The 18909-nt window shown below is 42.1% G+C and overlaps 1 protein-coding gene across 1 annotated transcript in view; it reads right to left on the reverse strand.

The window, feature by feature from the left end:
* The window catches only part of TTF2 (transcription termination factor 2), a 42357-nt gene that overhangs the window by 14127 nt on the left and 9321 nt on the right, over positions 1-18909 (reverse strand). Inside the window, exons 4-15 of the mRNA XM_082833277.1 lie at positions 15929-15995; positions 14112-15113; positions 13686-13800; positions 13164-13346; positions 11206-11333; positions 9872-9953; positions 7696-7815; positions 5942-6092; positions 4928-5033; positions 1825-2006; positions 975-1128; positions 556-647 (exon numbers count right to left, since the gene is read on the reverse strand). Of these exons, the coding sequence (XP_082689403.1) occupies positions 556-647; positions 975-1128; positions 1825-2006; positions 4928-5033; positions 5942-6092; positions 7696-7815; positions 9872-9953; positions 11206-11333; positions 13164-13346; positions 13686-13800; positions 14112-15113; positions 15929-15995 (2382 nt within the window). The remainder of the gene's footprint in view (positions 1-555; positions 648-974; positions 1129-1824; positions 2007-4927; positions 5034-5941; positions 6093-7695; positions 7816-9871; positions 9954-11205; positions 11334-13163; positions 13347-13685; positions 13801-14111; positions 15114-15928; positions 15996-18909) is intronic.

The raw sequence follows: 18909 nt of genomic DNA on the forward strand, positions 1-18909 counted from the left end.
TGTAATACAGTAACATATTATTAATTAGTATAAGTTAATATACTATAATATTTATTAACAAATATAAGGTACACAAAGAGAAAAAACGTATTTACATTGGAAGTGAGAGGTACCAAATAAATAGGAGAGTAGAAATCTGGAATTCAGGGACGGATAAGAGCTTTAGAGCAAGTGCAAAGGACAGATGACAAGAAGGATTACTGGGCAGTTTTTTAAAAGTTCCAATGAGAGGCTGGGTAACAGGTCAAAGGTCAAAGAGATATACTTTCCTAATACAGCCCCATGAGGAACAGAAAGACCTGGTGTACAGTGTGCACACCCTAGAGCTTCTATGCAAGGAAGCCAATGGAGAACAGGTTCAATGTGTATGTGAGACAAAGGTGAGCTGAGGAGAGGTGAGGAGAGAGAAAGGGAGGTTTTTTAAAAAAGGAACACAGATATCCAACTTGTCAATAATACCGTAATTACAGTTAGAGGAACCTTGACCCTCGACTCACTCCCAAGCAAGAACAAGAATAAAATAGATGTGAGAAGGTGCTTCTTCATGGCACACACCTTGATCTTGCAAAAAGGACACTATAAACATTTTCTTCATCTTCAGAAAGCTTTAAATGGTGCAACTGAAATTTACGCTGGGGGAGCACCACCTGGAAGAGTAAAAGAAAAAAGCAGCTGGGATGAAGTTATACAAATTAACTGAACATTAGGGAGGACACTCCCCAGAGTTGGCACCAGAAATCTAGTCAGGCTCTGGACAGCAGCTCCCATCCTTCCCTGAAAACAGGACTGCTCTAACACACTGCACACGGGACTGCTGTGACACGAGGGGCAGGACAGCAACCCGAGGGCCTCCTCCTAGGAAAATGGGAGACTCAGAGGCTCCTGAAGCAACGCAGATGGCGGTTCAAGCTGAGTCAAGGACATGGTGGCCCTCCCTCCTGGCCTCCCCCAGGGACATGTGTCAATGGGATTACCAAGGGCTTGCCGGTGGGGTCCAGCTGGTCTTTTGTTCTCCTCAGCAAAAGGCTCTTGGTTAAAATATTTAACCGTTCTTCTCCTTTCTTTGAACCATTGTCAACCTGACTCCTCCACAGACTGAGTTCATCAAATGGAGAACAACGGAGAAATCTTTTTCATTGGAGAAGGAGGATAGAGAATAAGAAAGAAGCATGGGAGGATGGAGGAAAGGTTCAAAGACAGACATAAGGTGAAAAGCAAATCAGATTTTACATGCCATCCAATCATCTGTAAACGTCAATTTCATAGCAAAACTCTGCTAGACAGAGCAAAAGGATCCAAGTCAATAACCACATTATAAAAACGTGAATTTTCCCATTAACAACGTCTATATCGTCACAACAGGACATATAACCAATAGCTAGCATTCATTCCTAAAACTTCAAAGGCTAGTAAAGAAATTCTGTATCCTCTTATGAGCTGACTTGAATTAAAACAAGTATTTTAAAATCAGCCTTCCTTTCTGTTTGTTTCAAATAAATTGTAGTCCTGTCCCCAGGCCATATGTTTTAAAGCAGAAGTAGCCCCAAACATTCCTGGGACTGAAGAAAGTTGACTGTTGTTTCCTTTAATTTAATTGGTCCCTTATTTTTCCATATATAGGGGCTGGATGTCATCAAAGTCCTATATCAGCCAATCAACAGATTATATCTCATAAATATTAATTCTTCTTCCCTTTAAAGGTTGACAGGCTTGCCACCTGCTACACAAGATAGTCTGGTACACACTGGAGATATGAGATATGAAATAATTATGAAGCGTTACCGACAGGGTTCACATCTACATAATCCAAAGAGTTTTACTCACTTCAGCAGTGAATACATGTCCAACAAGTTGTTCTGAATGGGGGTTCCAGTGACAGCCCAACGGGCTTGGGCCTGGAGCTTACACACAGCCAAGGAAGTCTGCACTCGGGGATTCTTAACATTGTGAGCTTCATCCAATATGATTCGAGCCCAGACTACTCGAAGCAAAGGTGATGAGACACCCTGGAAGAAACACAGGTGAAATTCAATAGGAGTATGGGAAAACGTGCATGTCATCAAGAAGATAAGGGAAAATAACAAGCAGGTATCGAAGACCCGCTCTTACCTTCAAGTCTGAGGGCTTAGATCAGGTACACTGAAATAAGAAATAAGCTTAAGAAACCAAGAGTGGTTGGACAGCTACATATAAAAGAATGAAATTAGAACACTTTCTAACACCATACACAAAAATAAACTCAAAATGGATTAAAGTCATAAATGTAAGACTGAACACTATCAAACTCTTAGAGGAAAACTAGGCAGAACATTCTCTGACATAAACCTCAGCAAGCTCTTTTTTGATCCACTTCCTAGAGCCATGAAAAGAAAAACAAAAATAAACAAATGGGACGTAACAACACTTAAAAAAGCTTTTGCGCAGCAAAGGAAACCATAGACAAAATGAAAAGACAACCCACAGAATGGGAGAAAATATTTACAAAGCGACTGACAAGGGATTAATCTCCAAAATATACAAACAGCTCAGGCAGCTCAATATCAAGAAAACAAACCACCCAATCAAACAATGGCTGGAAGATCTAAATAGACATTTCTCCAAAGAAGACATACAGATGGCCAAGAGGCACATGAAAAGACGGTCAACATCACTAATTATCAGAGAAATGCAAATCAAAATTACAATGAGGTATCACCTCACACCCGTCAGAATGGCCATCATCAAAAAGTCTACGAACAACAAATGCTGCAGAGGGTGTGGAGAAAAGGGAACCCTCCTACACTCTTGGTGGGAATGTAAATTGATACAGCTACTATGGAGAACAGTATGGAGGTTCCTTAAAAAACTAAAAATAGAGTTGCCATGATCCAGCAATCCTACTCCTGGGCATATATCTGGAGAAAACCATAATTCAAAAAGATACATGCACCACAATGTCCAGTGCAGCACTATTTACAATAGCCAGGACATGGAAGCAGCCTAAATGTCCATCAACAGAGGAATGGATAAAGAAGATGTGGTATATACATAAGTCTACTTTTATATATAAAATACTAAGCCAGACACAAAGAACATTTCCTACTCTCAAGGAGCTCACAATCTAGCAGGGAAGAAAAAATAAAACAAGCACAAAGATCATTACACACAATGTATATATAGTAAACCCCACTGGATAATTCAATACAGGACAGTAGGAATCTAGTTGGTCTTGTTCACTGCAGTATCCCTAATACCTGAAATAGCATCTGGCATGGGGTAGTGTTACAACAAAAATAGAAATGAGGTTTTTCCTCTCCTGATAACAAGGAAAATAAAGGGAACAATGAACAGGGTGGAGAAGGAGCATAAACTGGCCTGAAAGAGTTAACCAATCCTAGTTTTATTTTAACTGTTACTAATCTGTAGTGTCTGTAACTAGATTTGTCCTTCACAAAGCTAACCCCTAACACTCTCTGACTGTGTGAATTACATCCTGCACCTAACACTCTCCATCTCCATGTGAATTACATCCTGTACCTGGTGTTCACACTCCCTACACTCCCTTGTAGCAAATCACCCCTTGTAGCCTTCTGCATTTCAGAAAGAAGGTTGCAGGTGGATAACCCAGAGAAGAAGAATGGACCCAATTACCAGGTTGCCTGATGCCAGCTGTGACTGTTTTGAAATAATGCAGGAAGAAGAAAAATGCAAGACCTTCACTACTTTGATCCTTATCACCTACCCCAGACTGTGAGCCCCACCTATAAGACTTCTCCTGGTTCCCCAGGGATTGGGGGGGGGGGGCGTTTTTGAGGTGCTGGCCTGCTGTGTTCCCTCTTTGCCTGGCAAAGAATAAGACTACCCTTTCTTTTCTCCTCCAAACTCTGTCTCCGTACTTCTATTCGACATCGGTGCACAGAGAGCCAAGATTCTGGCATCAGCAGATACTCAATATTTGGGGAATTAAAGGGGTGCACGGTGACATAAGCAAGCACAAGGTGCTAGGAGATGCACTTAACCAGAGGGGGAGGCAAAGCATTCCATTCAGAGGGAGAACAAAGGCACAAGAGCAGGACAGATCTTTGGTACAGCTGAGCATGGGGTGCCACTGGGAGGGCTGGGGTGTGGGGGAAGAAGGCCACACAGGCAGGGCAAGACTGTAAAAGGCCTAATATATCATTTAAAGGGATGAGGGTTTTAGCCTCAAAGCTAAGAGGAATTACTGAGGAATCTGAAAAGTTATTCATCCAAGAGAAGGCAGAGTTGGTCATGAGATAGAGAAGCGTTCTAGAGATCTCCCCAAATACAGAAAGCTGTGAATATCCTATTGTACTAAGAATAAAAGCATATGCAAAAGAGTAGTTCTTGGGACAACACTGCATTTTCAGAGGGAAAAAGCCCACAATATCTATGCAATAAAGCCTCTACTCTACGTAACTGAGACTACCCTGGACACAGCAACAAACATTCAGGTTTTTTCCCCTGGTTATCATTTAGCCTCTGGCCCACTGTAGCCTTATTATTTGCAACCTCTTTTCCTAGAAAGTGGAGGAAAGCAGGGAATAATGGCTTCCTATAAAAATACTAGTCCTAACACGAAATATAAAACACATCCTGAGAATATACCCCCAGAACTCTCAAATAAACACTGTAACAAGTGAAGCTTTCCTTTATTCATGAGATATGACCACCACCGCAACTGCAATGTAGTTATTGTTTCCAAAACACAGCAAACTACTGTACCATCTCCACCTTTATTGCTGAGGAGGTTGTCTAGAGTTAAAAGAGAAGGGACAGAGGAAAGAACTCTCTGTTTCCACAGGTGGAACAGTTCGAATGTTCATGACCTTATGGGAGGGTACCTTTGCCATCTCTAATGCTGTGAAAAGACTCCTATTAAACGATCCGTGGTTCCAACCCTACTTCCCTGGCAGCACCCACGCCTCACCTTCACACTGAGGTTTGCACCTGGCATCTCTCCCTCTTCCTTCTTTGTGGGAATCTCCTTGGCCAGAAGGCTGTAGGTAGTGACCACGATGTCATATGTGGAGAGGCTGCATAGATATAACACAGAGCAAAAGTTAAACCATCCCGCCACGACTCTGACAATGTGAGACAGAATTGGTTCCTTCACAAAAATGCCTACGGCTGGAAGGACAGACAGCAGAACTCATTAATTTATGTCCTTAATTCACACACACATGACTCTGGAGAGGTAAATTTTATACACCTGACTTCCTTATTGCTTACCACTGGTCGTTTTTACAGATTATTCGCTATAACTAGAACAGCCTCCCTGTTCCCAGCCAAGTCAGAAAAGATCATCTCTGGTGGGGTCATATTAAGCTTGAAGTGATCTGGCAAGAACAGAAAGCCGGGCAGGGTTGGAAGTTAATATTTAGTTAATTTGACATAGATGACACTAAAGTCCCAATGAAGTAAGAAACCCTTGAAGTACTGTTCATCTTACAGCAATGGTGTTTTCTCCTCCTCATTCTGTAATGGATTTGTGAAAACCCATTCATCTAGCTTTGACATTTGGGCATAAAGATACATGTTGTACACTTTCAGTTTACCTCACCTATACTCTTTACATGTAAAGATTCTTGATGAAAAGCGCAATTCTTTTTCCAAGGAAGCTTAATATTGTGTACCTGAGAGAACTTCAATAAATACTTTTGATAAAAATCTATTTGGGAGCTTCCCTGGTGGCACAGTGGTTGAGAGTCCGCCTGCCGATGCAGGGGATGCGGGTTCGTGCCCCGGTCCGGGAAGATCCCACATGCCGCGGAGCGGCTGGGCCCATGAGCCATGGCCACTAAGACTGCGCGTCCGGAGCCCGTGCTCCGCAACAGGAGAGGCCACAACAGTGAGAGGACTGCGTACCGCAAAAAAAAAAAAAAAGGCCCCCTGAGCCAAGACGCTGAGCACCTCATACTGACTGCAATATTTCTGCACTTACACTTTTGCATGTTGATCCCGGTTTGGTCCATGATACAGATAGACTCTTAGTTTGTTGCTGCTCACACGTTTCTCCACCTCACTTTTCCAATGATGGATCAGGGAAGCAGGACAGATGACTAGTGTTCCATGGGAAGTGAACTCAGAGGAGTCTTGAGAGGGGAAAAGAAAATCAACACCTCGTTACATTCATTAAATAGTTTTAACTTCTTAAAGGCATTACCTCTTTCCCTTGACTGACATTTATTCCTTCAATCAATATTTTTAACAACTGCTGCTTCTATTTCTACACATAGCTTATACCTTGGAGATATTGCGGGTCTGGATCCAGACCACAGCAATAAAGTGAGTATCACAATAAAGTGAGTCACACAAACTTTCTCGTTTCCCAGTGCATATAAAAGGTATGTTTACACTACACTATAGTCTGTTAAGTGTGCAATAGCATTACGTTTTTTAAAAAAGGTGCATAGCTTAATTTGAAAATACTTCATTGCTTAAAAATGCTAACATCATCTGAGCCTCCAGCAAGTCGTAATCTTTTTACTGGTGGATGGTTTGAAGTATTGAAAGAATTACCAAAATGTGACATGGAGACGCGAAGCGAGCAAATGCTGTTGGAACAATGGCGCCAAAAGACTTGCTCAACACAGGGTTGACACAAACCCTCAATTTGTAAAAAACAGTATCTGTGAAGTGCAATAAAGTGAAGTGCAATAAAATGAAGTATGCATGAAGTAGAATAGAAAACGGAAGAAATAATCTTTTAACTCAAAACCATTATTTATTTTCCCCTACAAAAGTGGAAGAGAGAGAGGCTAAAGGGCGAGGAAAGTGGGTAGCACATGACTTCCCTTTAAAAACCCAAAAAAGCCCAATGTGCTTTCACAGTGGCCAGAATGTAGAAGCTGGATCATTTCCTAACTCATCCTGAGTTGATTCATTACAAGGGAGTATTATTACTTTTCTCTGAAAAGCATAACTTAATTACGTTCACATTAAAGTATAAGTGCAAAATTCCCTAGGTCAAGCGAACATTACTTTGGAACCAGTTAGTGCCGGAGTATTTGTACCACTGCCCCCCATCCCTTGTGTGTGTGAAGGTGCGCACATGCTGCTACTACACACAGGGACACAGGGTCCAGCTGCAACAGTGGTCACTAGAGGCCCTGAGAGCAGATGGCCACAGATTCCTTAACTATCTAACCAACTGAGAAATGTACATGTGTACATGGCAATTTACGTGGTGTTGGCTGTACATAATACACAGGACCTTTAAGGTACTTATACAGTTACTACATTTTAAAAACAGAGGTTGAAATAAGAGAAATTGTCTAGAATCTGGAAACTTCTGGTAGTTCAGAAACATGGAAAACAGTGTCTGCTATGATGGCTAAAATCTGAATTTGTCACAGATCTTCTTTTAAAAAATAATATATTAACTAATTTGGATCTATCCTATAGTTATATCCTCAACATTAACAAAAATAATCATTAGGTTTAAACTAAGTTTTCTGGAGCCTTAGCTTTCTCCATGAAATTGTTCCTAATCACAGGTCAAGCTAACCTTACATTAAAAGGAAAAAATGATTACTTCTAGTTAGTGTATTCGGTGTCAGAAATGATACTATAGGAAAGTAGTCTAATGCTAGTTTTCCAATAAATTAAATATGACCAAAGGCATCCTTTCATGGCTGAAAAATCTCCACTCTCCGCTGCCTCACATGATTTAGGAAACAGCAGGTTTTTGAATACCATTTTTGGAAAGCCAAGCCAAAGCCGTGGTTTTGTCCTTTTCTTTGTTTTTCTCTTGGTTCTTCTGGGTCAGGATGAGTGCAATCATTGTGAGGGTTTTTCCTAACCCCATATCATCCGCTGGAAAATAAAAACACAAATACGAGAGGTAACTATTTAGGGCAAAGAATCAGCTCAGCTTCAAGAGAAGCAGCCCCGGGCAGACACCAGCCCTGGTCGTCTGCTGTCAGTGCCATTCCAGTCACCATGCTTTGCCTCCTCTATTGAAGCCTTTGTCTTTCTTATTAAAATGAACACTAACTCTTGTTATTTATTTTGCGACCTAGGTCAAAGACATTTACTAGGACTTTTGTAAAATTTAAAACTTATTATTTAGATCTTATTCGAGTCTCCGTGTTATATTGTTACTTATCCAGTACATTCATTGATATCTCCCTCAGTTTGATGATGTTGCCTAGTCTTATTTATTTCCCTGCAAAAGCAAAAAGGTCCAGTAGATATAGCCTACCACCCACTTTACTACTACACTTTTGGAGTTAAGAGTTAACTCAAGGGCTTCCCTGGTGGCGCAGTGGTTGAGAGTCCGCCTGCCGATGCAGGGGACACAGGTTCGTGCCCCGGTCCGGGAAGATCCCACATGCCGCGGAGCGGCTGGGCCCATGAGCCATGGCCGATGAGCCTGTGCGTCCGGAGCACAACGGGAGAGGCCACAACAGTGAGAGGCCCGCGTACAGCAAAAAAAAAAAAAAAAAAAAAAAAAGAGTTAACTCAAGACAGTCCTCCATCCCCTTAACTTATTCATCAAAGAAGGTCATAAACTAGCAGTTCTTGGGTACCATCATTGTGCCGGTTACTGAGCTTATCCAATTTACTATTTATACCCTATAAAATATTATTATCCCCTTTTTAACAGTTTAAATACTCATTCTGACGTAAGCAGAAGTAAAATGTCACAGCATGGGCTCTGGTTCAAAGTCTGGTTCTGCCACTGTGCAGAGCTAACACAGCAGCTGACTACTCTCCTTTGGAAGGTCAGCTTACAAGGCTGGCCCTTGGCTGGCATCTGGGAACTTGGATTTCAGGAGGGGTCCCCCCATTCCCAGACTGGGTAAGAGTGGCTCACTGTGCCTAAACTGCTTGTACCAATAGTACAGTTTATGCTGAACACCTGCTTTCCTTCTGGAATCTGAAATTTCAGTACCTGCCAGACTGAAGCTGCCTATGTGACCAGCCCCCAGTAAACACCCTGGGTACCGAATCACTAACAAGCTTTCCTGGTTGGCAACATTTTACATGTGGAAGACTTAAGCACACACTGAGTGACTCCACTGGGACAGGCCTCTGGAACTTGAACCTGGTTTCCCTTGGACTTTGCCCCAAGTGCCTTCTTCCTTTGCTAATTTTGACCTATATCAAATCAAATCGCTCAATTATTATTCAATTTATTTGACTGTAATAAATTACACCCACGAATATGACTATATGCTGTGCATCCTAGCAAACCATCCAACCTGGAGGTGGTCTTGGAGACCCAGACACAGCCACTTACTAGCCATAGTGGACATCTGTCATGCTTTCTGGAAGTTGAGCACCTTGGAAAACTTTAGCGTGACGAGTCTGCAAAGCAGAGCCTGGAAAACTTACTTCCTGCCTCTTCTGCAGCTAAGGCACCGGCAGCATGACCTGGCTCTACAGAGCACTTACACTCACACCAGACTTCGATTCAGATGTGAGTAACTTCAGAAAAGAGGCTCCCCGTGGAACGCTTTCTGCAGGAAAGGTTGGAGACGGCAGGGTTTGATTTGGGGGCGGCAGTGCTTTCTCCTGCTGCTCGATGGCGCAGAGCAGCCATGACGGCTCTTACAGGACACTCCGTTGGTGACTTGGCTTCGGCCATTGCTCCTAGAAGTCCAGCCCGGCCCTCCACATCTCCCAGAGGTTCTGTGGGCCACCACAGAATAAACCCTCCCTCTGCTTCATCAGCCACAGCCAGTCTCTACTGCCTGCAACCAAGACCTGACTGATCCTATGGCTGTGTACTCTGGAGCACGTGGCTTAAACTCCCCACACCGCAGTCTCCTCATCTGTCAGATGGGGCATTGGAGTACCTACCCAGAGTTGAGAGGACGGAACGAAGCACTGCATTTGTTGGCTCTTAGCCCAACACCAGACTCACCCAGGATTCCTCCTCGTGGCTTCTGACCTTCCCGCCATAGCAGCCAGGCTAATGCCTGCTTCTGGTGCGGCAGCAAAGGGATCTGACAAAGGTAATAATTGAAAGTTAAGTACCAGTTCCTGATGAGAGGCTATGCAGCAGCCTGGCCACATGGACGCCATACTCTACTTGTTTATTTTCTCTAAGTGACCCTCCCGATATTCTAGTTGTCAGATCAGCCGCTCGTTTCGCCTTGGAGTCCTGGACTCCTCCCTCTCACCACACGTCCTGGTCTGCCCCGGACAGTTGTCATTGATGCCAGTTGCCCAGCATGTCTATCAAGAGCCGCCTCTCTCGCTCTCAAGTGAGAGTCCTGCTTTGTCTGCTTAATCAGCCCAAGTCAGTTTCTACTGTTTGCAGCCAAGACCTCTGACTGGCCACCCGACTTTTACCAGCCATTCCACTGGCTCTTCCTCATTATCTCTTAAATGTGCCTCTCCTCTCTGTGGGCAATGTCCCGGTCCGCACTGCTAGTCATAAATTGATAGCCCTTTAACTGGGGGCCCACCTTCTAGTCTTTCCTTCCTCCACTTCATCTTGAACTCTGTGACATAAAAAACCTTCACAAAACATCTCTGCTCAAAATTCTACAGTGATTCCATAGTATCTCTTGAGCCATTCCAGTCTAAGTTGCTTCACCAATGCCAGGCTCCACAGCAAGGGACTCTTCCTGCTTAGTTACATCACCTGCTGCTCCCAGCTCAGGCACTGATGTCACCTGATCATCACTTACTAATACCAATCTCTGTATCTTCCCTCTGAGCACCACTCCCTCTAACTGGAGTATTTGGTTTCTATCCTGTCTCTAGGCTTGCGGTTTCTTTAAGGCACAAATAATAGTGCTGACCTAGAGTAACTTTTCCTTTATTTCGAATCCCTTTGTACTTTGCATAGAGTCCACAGTACACGACAATGCACGTTTTCTGTCTTACAGTCATTGTCTAGTTGTCTTACATAGGTTGTACATGCACTTTCACCCCAACTAGTCCACTAAGAGCAGCAATTCCTTTGCAACCTTGTGGCGCCTATTGAAGCTCAATAAATGGATCTGTTACTGCTACAGACATATATAACTGTACGACTTTAAGAAGAAAAAAAAAACTGTTGTTTTTTTCTTCTCACTGCTAAACAGAAAAAAAGAAAATACTGCAAGGGAAGCCACTTGAACATTATTTGTAGAAAAGATATGTCAGAATGGCACTCTGATGGGCACGTTCACAGTAGTTGATCCCCCTCCTCGTGGGCGCTGGAATACTGTTATGAGACACTCTGCCCTGTGGGCCTTCCTGGCTCACCTTCAACCCAGCTGGATCCTCTGCCACAGCTGTCTCGCCAGGACGTGACTCAAGTGATCGATGCAGCTCATCAATGGCTTCGCTTGTGATTTGCCACACTGCGCGAAGGCGACCTTGGCTCATAGGGCCTGCGTACAAATCGAGGTTACCTAAAAGTGCTGCGAGTATTATGTTCTGGCCAGAGCTGCAAAAAGGCAATTCATTATTTGCCAGAGGATGGATCTGTATGGACTAAAAATTCCTGCCTCCAGGTTCTCCTAGACTCACAGGCTTCATTATCCCTAGTCTCTGTTTGTCTATTATTTTTTAAAATCACATTATCAAGTGTTCTAATAGAGGACAAAATAAAGTATAATAAAAAATAAGATAACCCATAATATTTTTTTCTCTTTCAGCTTTGAAGAGGTGGCAGGGAAGAAGGTAATACCATGAGAATTTTCAGAAAAACAAAGACCCCTGGGGCTGGATGCAAAGAAGAAAAGCCAGCAATAGAAGAGGTTGAGCAACAGGGAGTCTGCCGAAGTTTAGGCAGACAGGGAGAGACAGCCCCTACAGTGTGCGTCCCAGGCTGTCTGCACAGCACCGAGAATATAATACTTGAGTGCTGGAGCCCACTCATTCTACACAGAGAACTTCTACTGAAGTTCATTAATAAACACAAGCACCTTAGCAGGTTGCAAGTTTAGGGATGAAGTATCCAAATAAGAGATTTCTAAGACAAATAAAAATTAATTATTCACTTAAATGTTAAAATGTTTTTAAATGAAAAGGTATTTTAATGGAATTCTTTCCTAAACATATTACATAACTTCTTACCTTAATAATCCACCATAACTTAATTTCTCTAGGCAACTCCATCACCATGGTGATTACTGAATGACGCTGTCACACAGCAATGTTCTTCAAACAGTCTGGAGCACAGCTATGCTGTGCCACTGGACCAAGTACTTTTTCTTTTTTTTTTTAATGGAAGTATAGTTAATTTACAATGTTGTGTTAGTTTCAAGTGTACAGCAAAGTGATTCAGTTACATACACACATATTCTTTGTGTATTATTCTTTTTCAGATTCTTTTCCATTATAGGTTATTACAAGATATTGAGTATAGTTCCCTGTGCTATACAGTAGGTCCCTGTTGTTTATCTATTTTATACACGTAAGTATGTTTTCTCTGTGCCCTTTTAGAGAGACCTTTGCTTCATCTGGCACCCCATCTATTCCTTACCCGCTTGTTGACTACTGCTCTCCAACCTTTCTTCCCTCCTTTCCTCCTGTTTTCTCTTTTCTCTCCTTTTCCCTCCCTATATCTCGAGCAGTTCTCAGTTGGAGGAAAACTGGCTTTAGCTTTTCTCCTCGCTGCCAGCCCACTAGAGGTCCTGTGTCCTGGTCAGCAAACCAACCAATCATATTACATAGTTGAGGCTCTACCTGGGATCTTCATTCTGCGGATGCTTCTGAATTCATTGTTTTCTGCAGAGTTCAGGATGGAAACACTCATTTAAATTGGGTGGTGCTGCTCTCTGAGTCTACTGGTCATGGTCACATAGTCCCCTGCTCTGCCTCAGTGCACATGCGCGCACACGCGCACACATACACACACACACACACACAGAAGGACTATAAACATATCTACTGGCCTGCCTCCCTCATCATGATATGAGTTCAAGTTTGCATTCACAAACATTTACTGGATGACTCCCATACGCCGACCACCGGGCCGACCGATCAAGGACCGATCAAGTGACCGTGAGCAAGGTCACTGAACAGGGCAGACACAGTCTCCGCCCTCACAAAGATCTAAATTACGCTGTGTATAAACTTAGCTGAGCATCACGAGCTTTATCACACAGGCAACTCAGAATGGTTTCTCCCTTTTCGTGGTTACAAAGGTATCTACGAGGCAGCATTTAACTCGTACGTGTAGCGGTTCCCACCAGGGCCAGGGCCTCGGATCTCACCTCCACAGCACTGATCAGACCCTCCAGCAGCCTCCTGGCGGGCAGCCTTCAGTCCTAGACAACCCAGAGGCTGGAGATCCCGGCCCTGCAGGGGTTTGGGAGGCACCAAGTGGGGAGGATCAGTGGTCGTTTTGGTGAAGTTACTCTGCTGTGGTACTTGAGTGTTACTCTTCTCATTAGTGCCTGCTCAAAAAACAAGGGAAGGACAGATTACACTTCAGAAAAGTGAAGGAATTCTACGCATGAGGTGAGGTCAAGAGAGGGTGGGATCGCCATGAGCTGGGGAAGACTTCTGAGAGAACACAGCATTTAAACCATTTCTTAAACAATGGGAAAAAGACTTGAGTCCACAGGAAATAGGAGGAAGTTTTTATAAATCACAGGTATAACTTATAAAGGAAGCTCAGTAACAGATAACAAGATGAGCAAGTGAATGAGTCAACCTATTCTTTATTGAAACGCCTCTCGAACGTCTCCTGAAGTTCATGCAAACTGCGGGTTTGGGGGCAGAACCCCTTTTACCTTGCTCTGGGGAGAGGGCCAGGGCACTCAGCGCATCCTCCAGCTCCTGAAGTTGCTTGAACAACTTCTGACCCTTGTCTGGAAGAGCCTGGATGTTCACAGATGCCAATGTGCTCTGGAAAACAGATCCTATAACATGGGTCGCTCCTCTCAAGTCATTAGAAAGATAGTTTCAGATTAAAAAGCATAAAATGCTAAAACTCTGAAATCACGGTCTTTTAACTATATGTGTGAAAACCAGAAACTTTTTTCTTTCTAAACCCAGGTGACTTACCAAGCCTGAAAATATAAACATAGCAAAAGGCAGAAACCAAACATTCACCACTAAAACCTTTCTCACGTTAATATATTTAACTTGTTTGTGGTGTCCCTTATCTGCCCACAGCAATGCTCCAAACTTACAAACAAAACACAGGTCAGTAGTACCTTCTTTTGTTTCAGCTGTGTTGTGAGGTACACACGTTGGGCTTCTGGGTCTGAAGGTTCTCCCTTCTTGGAAACGCCTGAGTCAGGAGAAATTTTTCTTTGCACACTCTGACCAGGGAATTTAAGGTTCTTCTTCTTCTGTGAGTCTAGATTCAAGTCAAAGAGCAAGGGGCTCCCTGGCTTAGAGGAAAAAAAAACAACATCACCTTCCTCACTGTCACCACTGCTTGTATCGGCGTCTCGCATCTCTCCCTGGGGGTGCCCTGCGGCCAGCGGTGCAGGCTGAGCAGCCGGTCCCTTTGGAGCAGGCGTGCCCCGGGTCTCCGGCTGTGCCTGCAAATGGCCCTGGAGCAGACTTTTCTGGAGGGTCTGCGTGCTTGCGTCCTTCTTTGCCTTTGTTTCTCTAGCCTCCCAGCTCTTGGGGTGCTCCTTGCTGAGGTGTCCCCCTTTCAGGGACTGGCTTATTGGGTGTTGACTGTGAACAATTCGAGGCAAAGGCTTAGTTTCCTTTTCCCTTGGAGGTTCTGATTCTTTTTGGAGAGAATGCCTCTCACCATTTGACTTCTCCTGAGATGCAGACGGTTCTCTCAGCTCATTCCCACGGACCTGTTTGGATTTCATCTCAAATAGGTTTCTTTTGTGCACCCCTTCAAGCTCCTTTGCAGCACTACGAAACTCTGTCTTCTCCCCTTGCTGCATCTCTTGAACAGCCGATTGTTTTTCCTTTACCACCAGGCCAGATGAGAGATCTTCCTCCATCCAGCACTTAGATTCAGGCTTCTGTTCCTTCTTTTGATCCAGGAGTGGATCTCTCTTTTCCCTTTGCTTCTTATCAGCTGTCTTTTCCTCATCTTCACCTTTGATGAACTGCTTCCGGAGGGATGGTTCTTGATTCTTGTCAATTACCTTGAACGGGTTTCTCTGCTGGCTGGAAGGATAACGAGATATCTCAGAGGCATGCTGAGACTTACTGGTTACAGAATGTTCTTCGGAATTAGGATCCTAAAAGACAAAGGAAATAATCTTAATATAAAATATTAAAGCAACCTTAACATCTAGAATACCTTTTTTCAGAGGAAATGGAAACACAGTAAAAGCAGTCCAATTTTTCTGAATGTTCCTAGGATCATTTCTCCCTCTAGAAAGGACTGCCAAACTCACAAAGAATTCGTTTCTTAACAGTACTTTCAATGCTTGGTTCCTTCTCTGTCCGTGATCACTGCTTTTCCAGGCCTCAAGGAACAGTAGTGACCAAGTCAAAGTGTTTTAATAATAGCAATAGCCACAATGTATACTTTTCATGAAAAACTATTCTCTCAAGATGAACTTTTCCCAAAACCTAAACAGTACCCTATACTTGCTTTGATTTTGGCTTTAGGAAGGTTTCACGGTGCAAATCCAGAATCTTAAGTCCAAGCTATCTCCCTACAAAAACAAGTTTCATGACCTTGTAGAGTCTAGCTCCCCATATACTGGATTTCTGTAGGGTCTCTCCTAATTCTCACATTCTAGAAGCTTATGAATTATACTCAGCTTATACCAACATCAAATAGATATCAGTCTATAAAAACATGCTGAAGTTAGTCAAGTAAATTTAATTTTTTCCTTAAATAGCAGGATACTAACTATATTTAAGACCCAAATGGTCCTTTGAATTAAGAGTCCCAACAAGGTCTACCATGCTTAAAGAAAAGAACTGTCTTTCAGAGATAGTACAATGAAAACCAGTTTATACTGGACTTCAGGGTCTTTTCAGGTGATCCCACAGATTAAACAATCTTAATAGTCAGGTTTGAAAACAGATGAATAATTCCTACCTGCCATGGGATATTTCCACACCATTGCTTCCCCTCTGCCTTACTTCTAACACATCGGAAGAATAACCTAATTAAGTATAAAACAGAAATAATCAAATTTGTGAAAATACATTAAAACAAGAGATAAATTTGTTTTAACCCAAGAAAACATCTTACAATTATTTGATACCAGCTTTCAAAGGTCACTTGAAACCAATTACTCTTATATGTACGACATTTAAAAATCTTTATCTCACAGGATATTTGTAAGAGCTGAGAAGTAAAAGGATACAGATGTCATGGTAACCAGAGGGTATTCATAGATTTATTCTTTTAACTCTACAGAATAACTGACATGGGAACACTGATCAGCAAGGACTGCTAAAATCAGAAAAAAGGAGATAAACAGACATTATGTGTCCCTAGTGGGAAGCCATAATACTTCCCATAAAGTAAAAACAAACAAACAAACAAAAAAACCAAGCCACGGACTTCCCTGGTGGCGCAGTGGTTAAGAATCTGCCTGCCAAGGCAGGGGACACAGGTTCGAGCCCTGGTCCGGGAAGATCCCACATGCCGTGGAGCAACGAAGCCCGTGTGCCACAACTACGGAGCCTGCGCTCTAGAGCCTGCAAGCCACAATTACTGAGCCCACGTGCCACAACTACTGAAGCCTGCGTGCCTAGATCCTGTGCTCCACAACAAGAGAAGCCACTACAATGAAGAGTAGCCCCCGCTCTCCGCAACTAGAGAAAGCCTGCACGCAGCAACAAAGACCCAACACAGCCAAAAATAAATTTAAAAACAAAAAAAAAAAACAAGCCAAACCAAAACAAACAAAAACTAACCTGAATCTGGTCAAACTTGGATCCAATTACCGATTTACAGGAAATACAAACAACAGAGGAACACATAAAACTAGACCAGGGAATGTAATCTGCAAACTCTTAACAGTGGGAAATGCTATTAAGATAAACAACTTGATTCCTTCAACAAATAAATCACAAGGGAGAAAAAAAGATTGGGGGGAACCTACTTAAGAGACTTAAAAAACCTATCAGTCAACTGCAATCTGTGGACCTTATTTAGATCTTGACTTAAGCAAATGAACAAAAACTACCAAAAAATAAACTATTTATAACATTTATGAATCTACTAGAAATCTGTAATACAACTGGTTAAAAAAAAAAGAGTTCATATCTTGTAGAGCTACACACTGAAACATTTACAGAAGAAATGACATTATCTGGGATCTGTTTCCAAATATGGCAGGAGTTGGGGGGTGGAGTGGGTAGGGTATATATGGAACAAGATTAGCCATGAATTGGTGATTGTTGAAGCTCATGTGCTGTATTATTCTAGCCTAATTTTGTATATATTTCCAATTTTCCACTAAGAAAAAAAGACTGAATACAGACTTGCATCCCAGTGCAAGACAGTCCCTGCTCACACAAACACTACCTATACTCCAGCTATCCAGAAATGGCTACCCTGTCCCATCCTCAAACTAAGCCACGCACTCTCCATCCTACTGGACTTTGCATGTGTACCATCCTCCATCCAAAGGATGTCCTCCTTATCCCTATTTGCCCACCATTACCCCATCACCAGCTGTCAAAGTCCTACAGGTCCCTCCACACCTAGTTCAAGACATACCTCCTTTGCAAGGTTTTCGCACATCCCCTGCCCTGTTCGTTCATTGTACTGCTTCTCTATTTTTGTTGTATATAGTTGTCGTACACTTGTATCTGCCTGTCTGCCCAACTATATTTTCAGCAACCAGAAGGCTATAACCATATATGATCTCTTCATTCATAACTAAGCTTCGCCTTTTGTACATAATAGTTAAGTATTGCTGAATTAAACAGAACCTACTGATTTTTTCCTTACCCCAAACGACTTCTCAAAAACATGTAATCAGTTAAATAAGAGCTTTTAAAATAACATATTTTAATTGTTTAAATAGGTAATATACTCAATCAAAAAGTGTAAAATGGCAGTGAAAAGCACCCCCTCCTTATATGTTCCGTTCACATCCCTCCCAAGTAACCATTTTCACTAATTTTTTGTTTGCCTTTCCAGAGATGGTTTTAATGCATATTCAGATCAATATAATATTTTATTTCTTCCTTCTCTACTCAAGGTATTGAATACCTTGCTTGCTTTTTTTTTTTTAAACTTAACAGTGTCTTGGAGATTCTTCTATAAAAACATATACATAAAGGACTTCCATATATATATATATATATATATATATATATATATATATATATATATATATATATTTTTTTTTTTTTTTTTCCCTACAGCTGCACAGTTTTTTACACAGCTGCAGTTTTCCACTATAAGGATGTTCCATTATTTATTTAACCAGACCCTCCTGATGGTTGTTTGGTTGTTTGCAATTCTTTCCTATTAAAAGCAATATCACAACAAACAACCTTTTATATATGTCATTTCACATGTGTTTTAATATATCCGTAGGCAACTATCTATATCTCATACTGTGGATTAGAGCCTTCATTGTTTTTCTTCATCAATTAGCTTCTAGGTTTTATTTATTAGTTCTCTTTTTGCTGCTTTCTAACTCATTAAATTGTTTTAGCTGCACTAATTCCTTCTTTCTGCTTTCTTTCCGTTTAATTTCTTGTTCTTTTTCAAACTTCTTAAATTAGTACTGTGATATACAACAGTCATCACAACAGTCTGAGTCCTAACTCAAAAACAAACCCTGAGCAGGTCATGACCCCTCAACGCCATGCTTCACTTGGACATAGAAGCAAAGATAACAAGCCCCAAATGGACAAGTATTCCATAAACGTCAAGTTAAAAAGAAAACAGGACCAGCCCCTCTCATACAAACTCACAGTTTTCCCATTCAAGCTCACAATTTTAAAAAACATGTATTGGTTTCTAATTTTTCTTACTGCAGTAGGATACTATATTGAACATATAGTTCTGAAAATTTCTGAAATGCCTTGAATGCATGAAAATTCAAAGTA

Source organism: Leucopleurus acutus, assembly GCF_964270905.1.
Source record: "Leucopleurus acutus genome assembly, chromosome: 2".
NCBI lineage: Eukaryota > Metazoa > Chordata > Mammalia > Artiodactyla > Delphinidae > Leucopleurus > Leucopleurus acutus.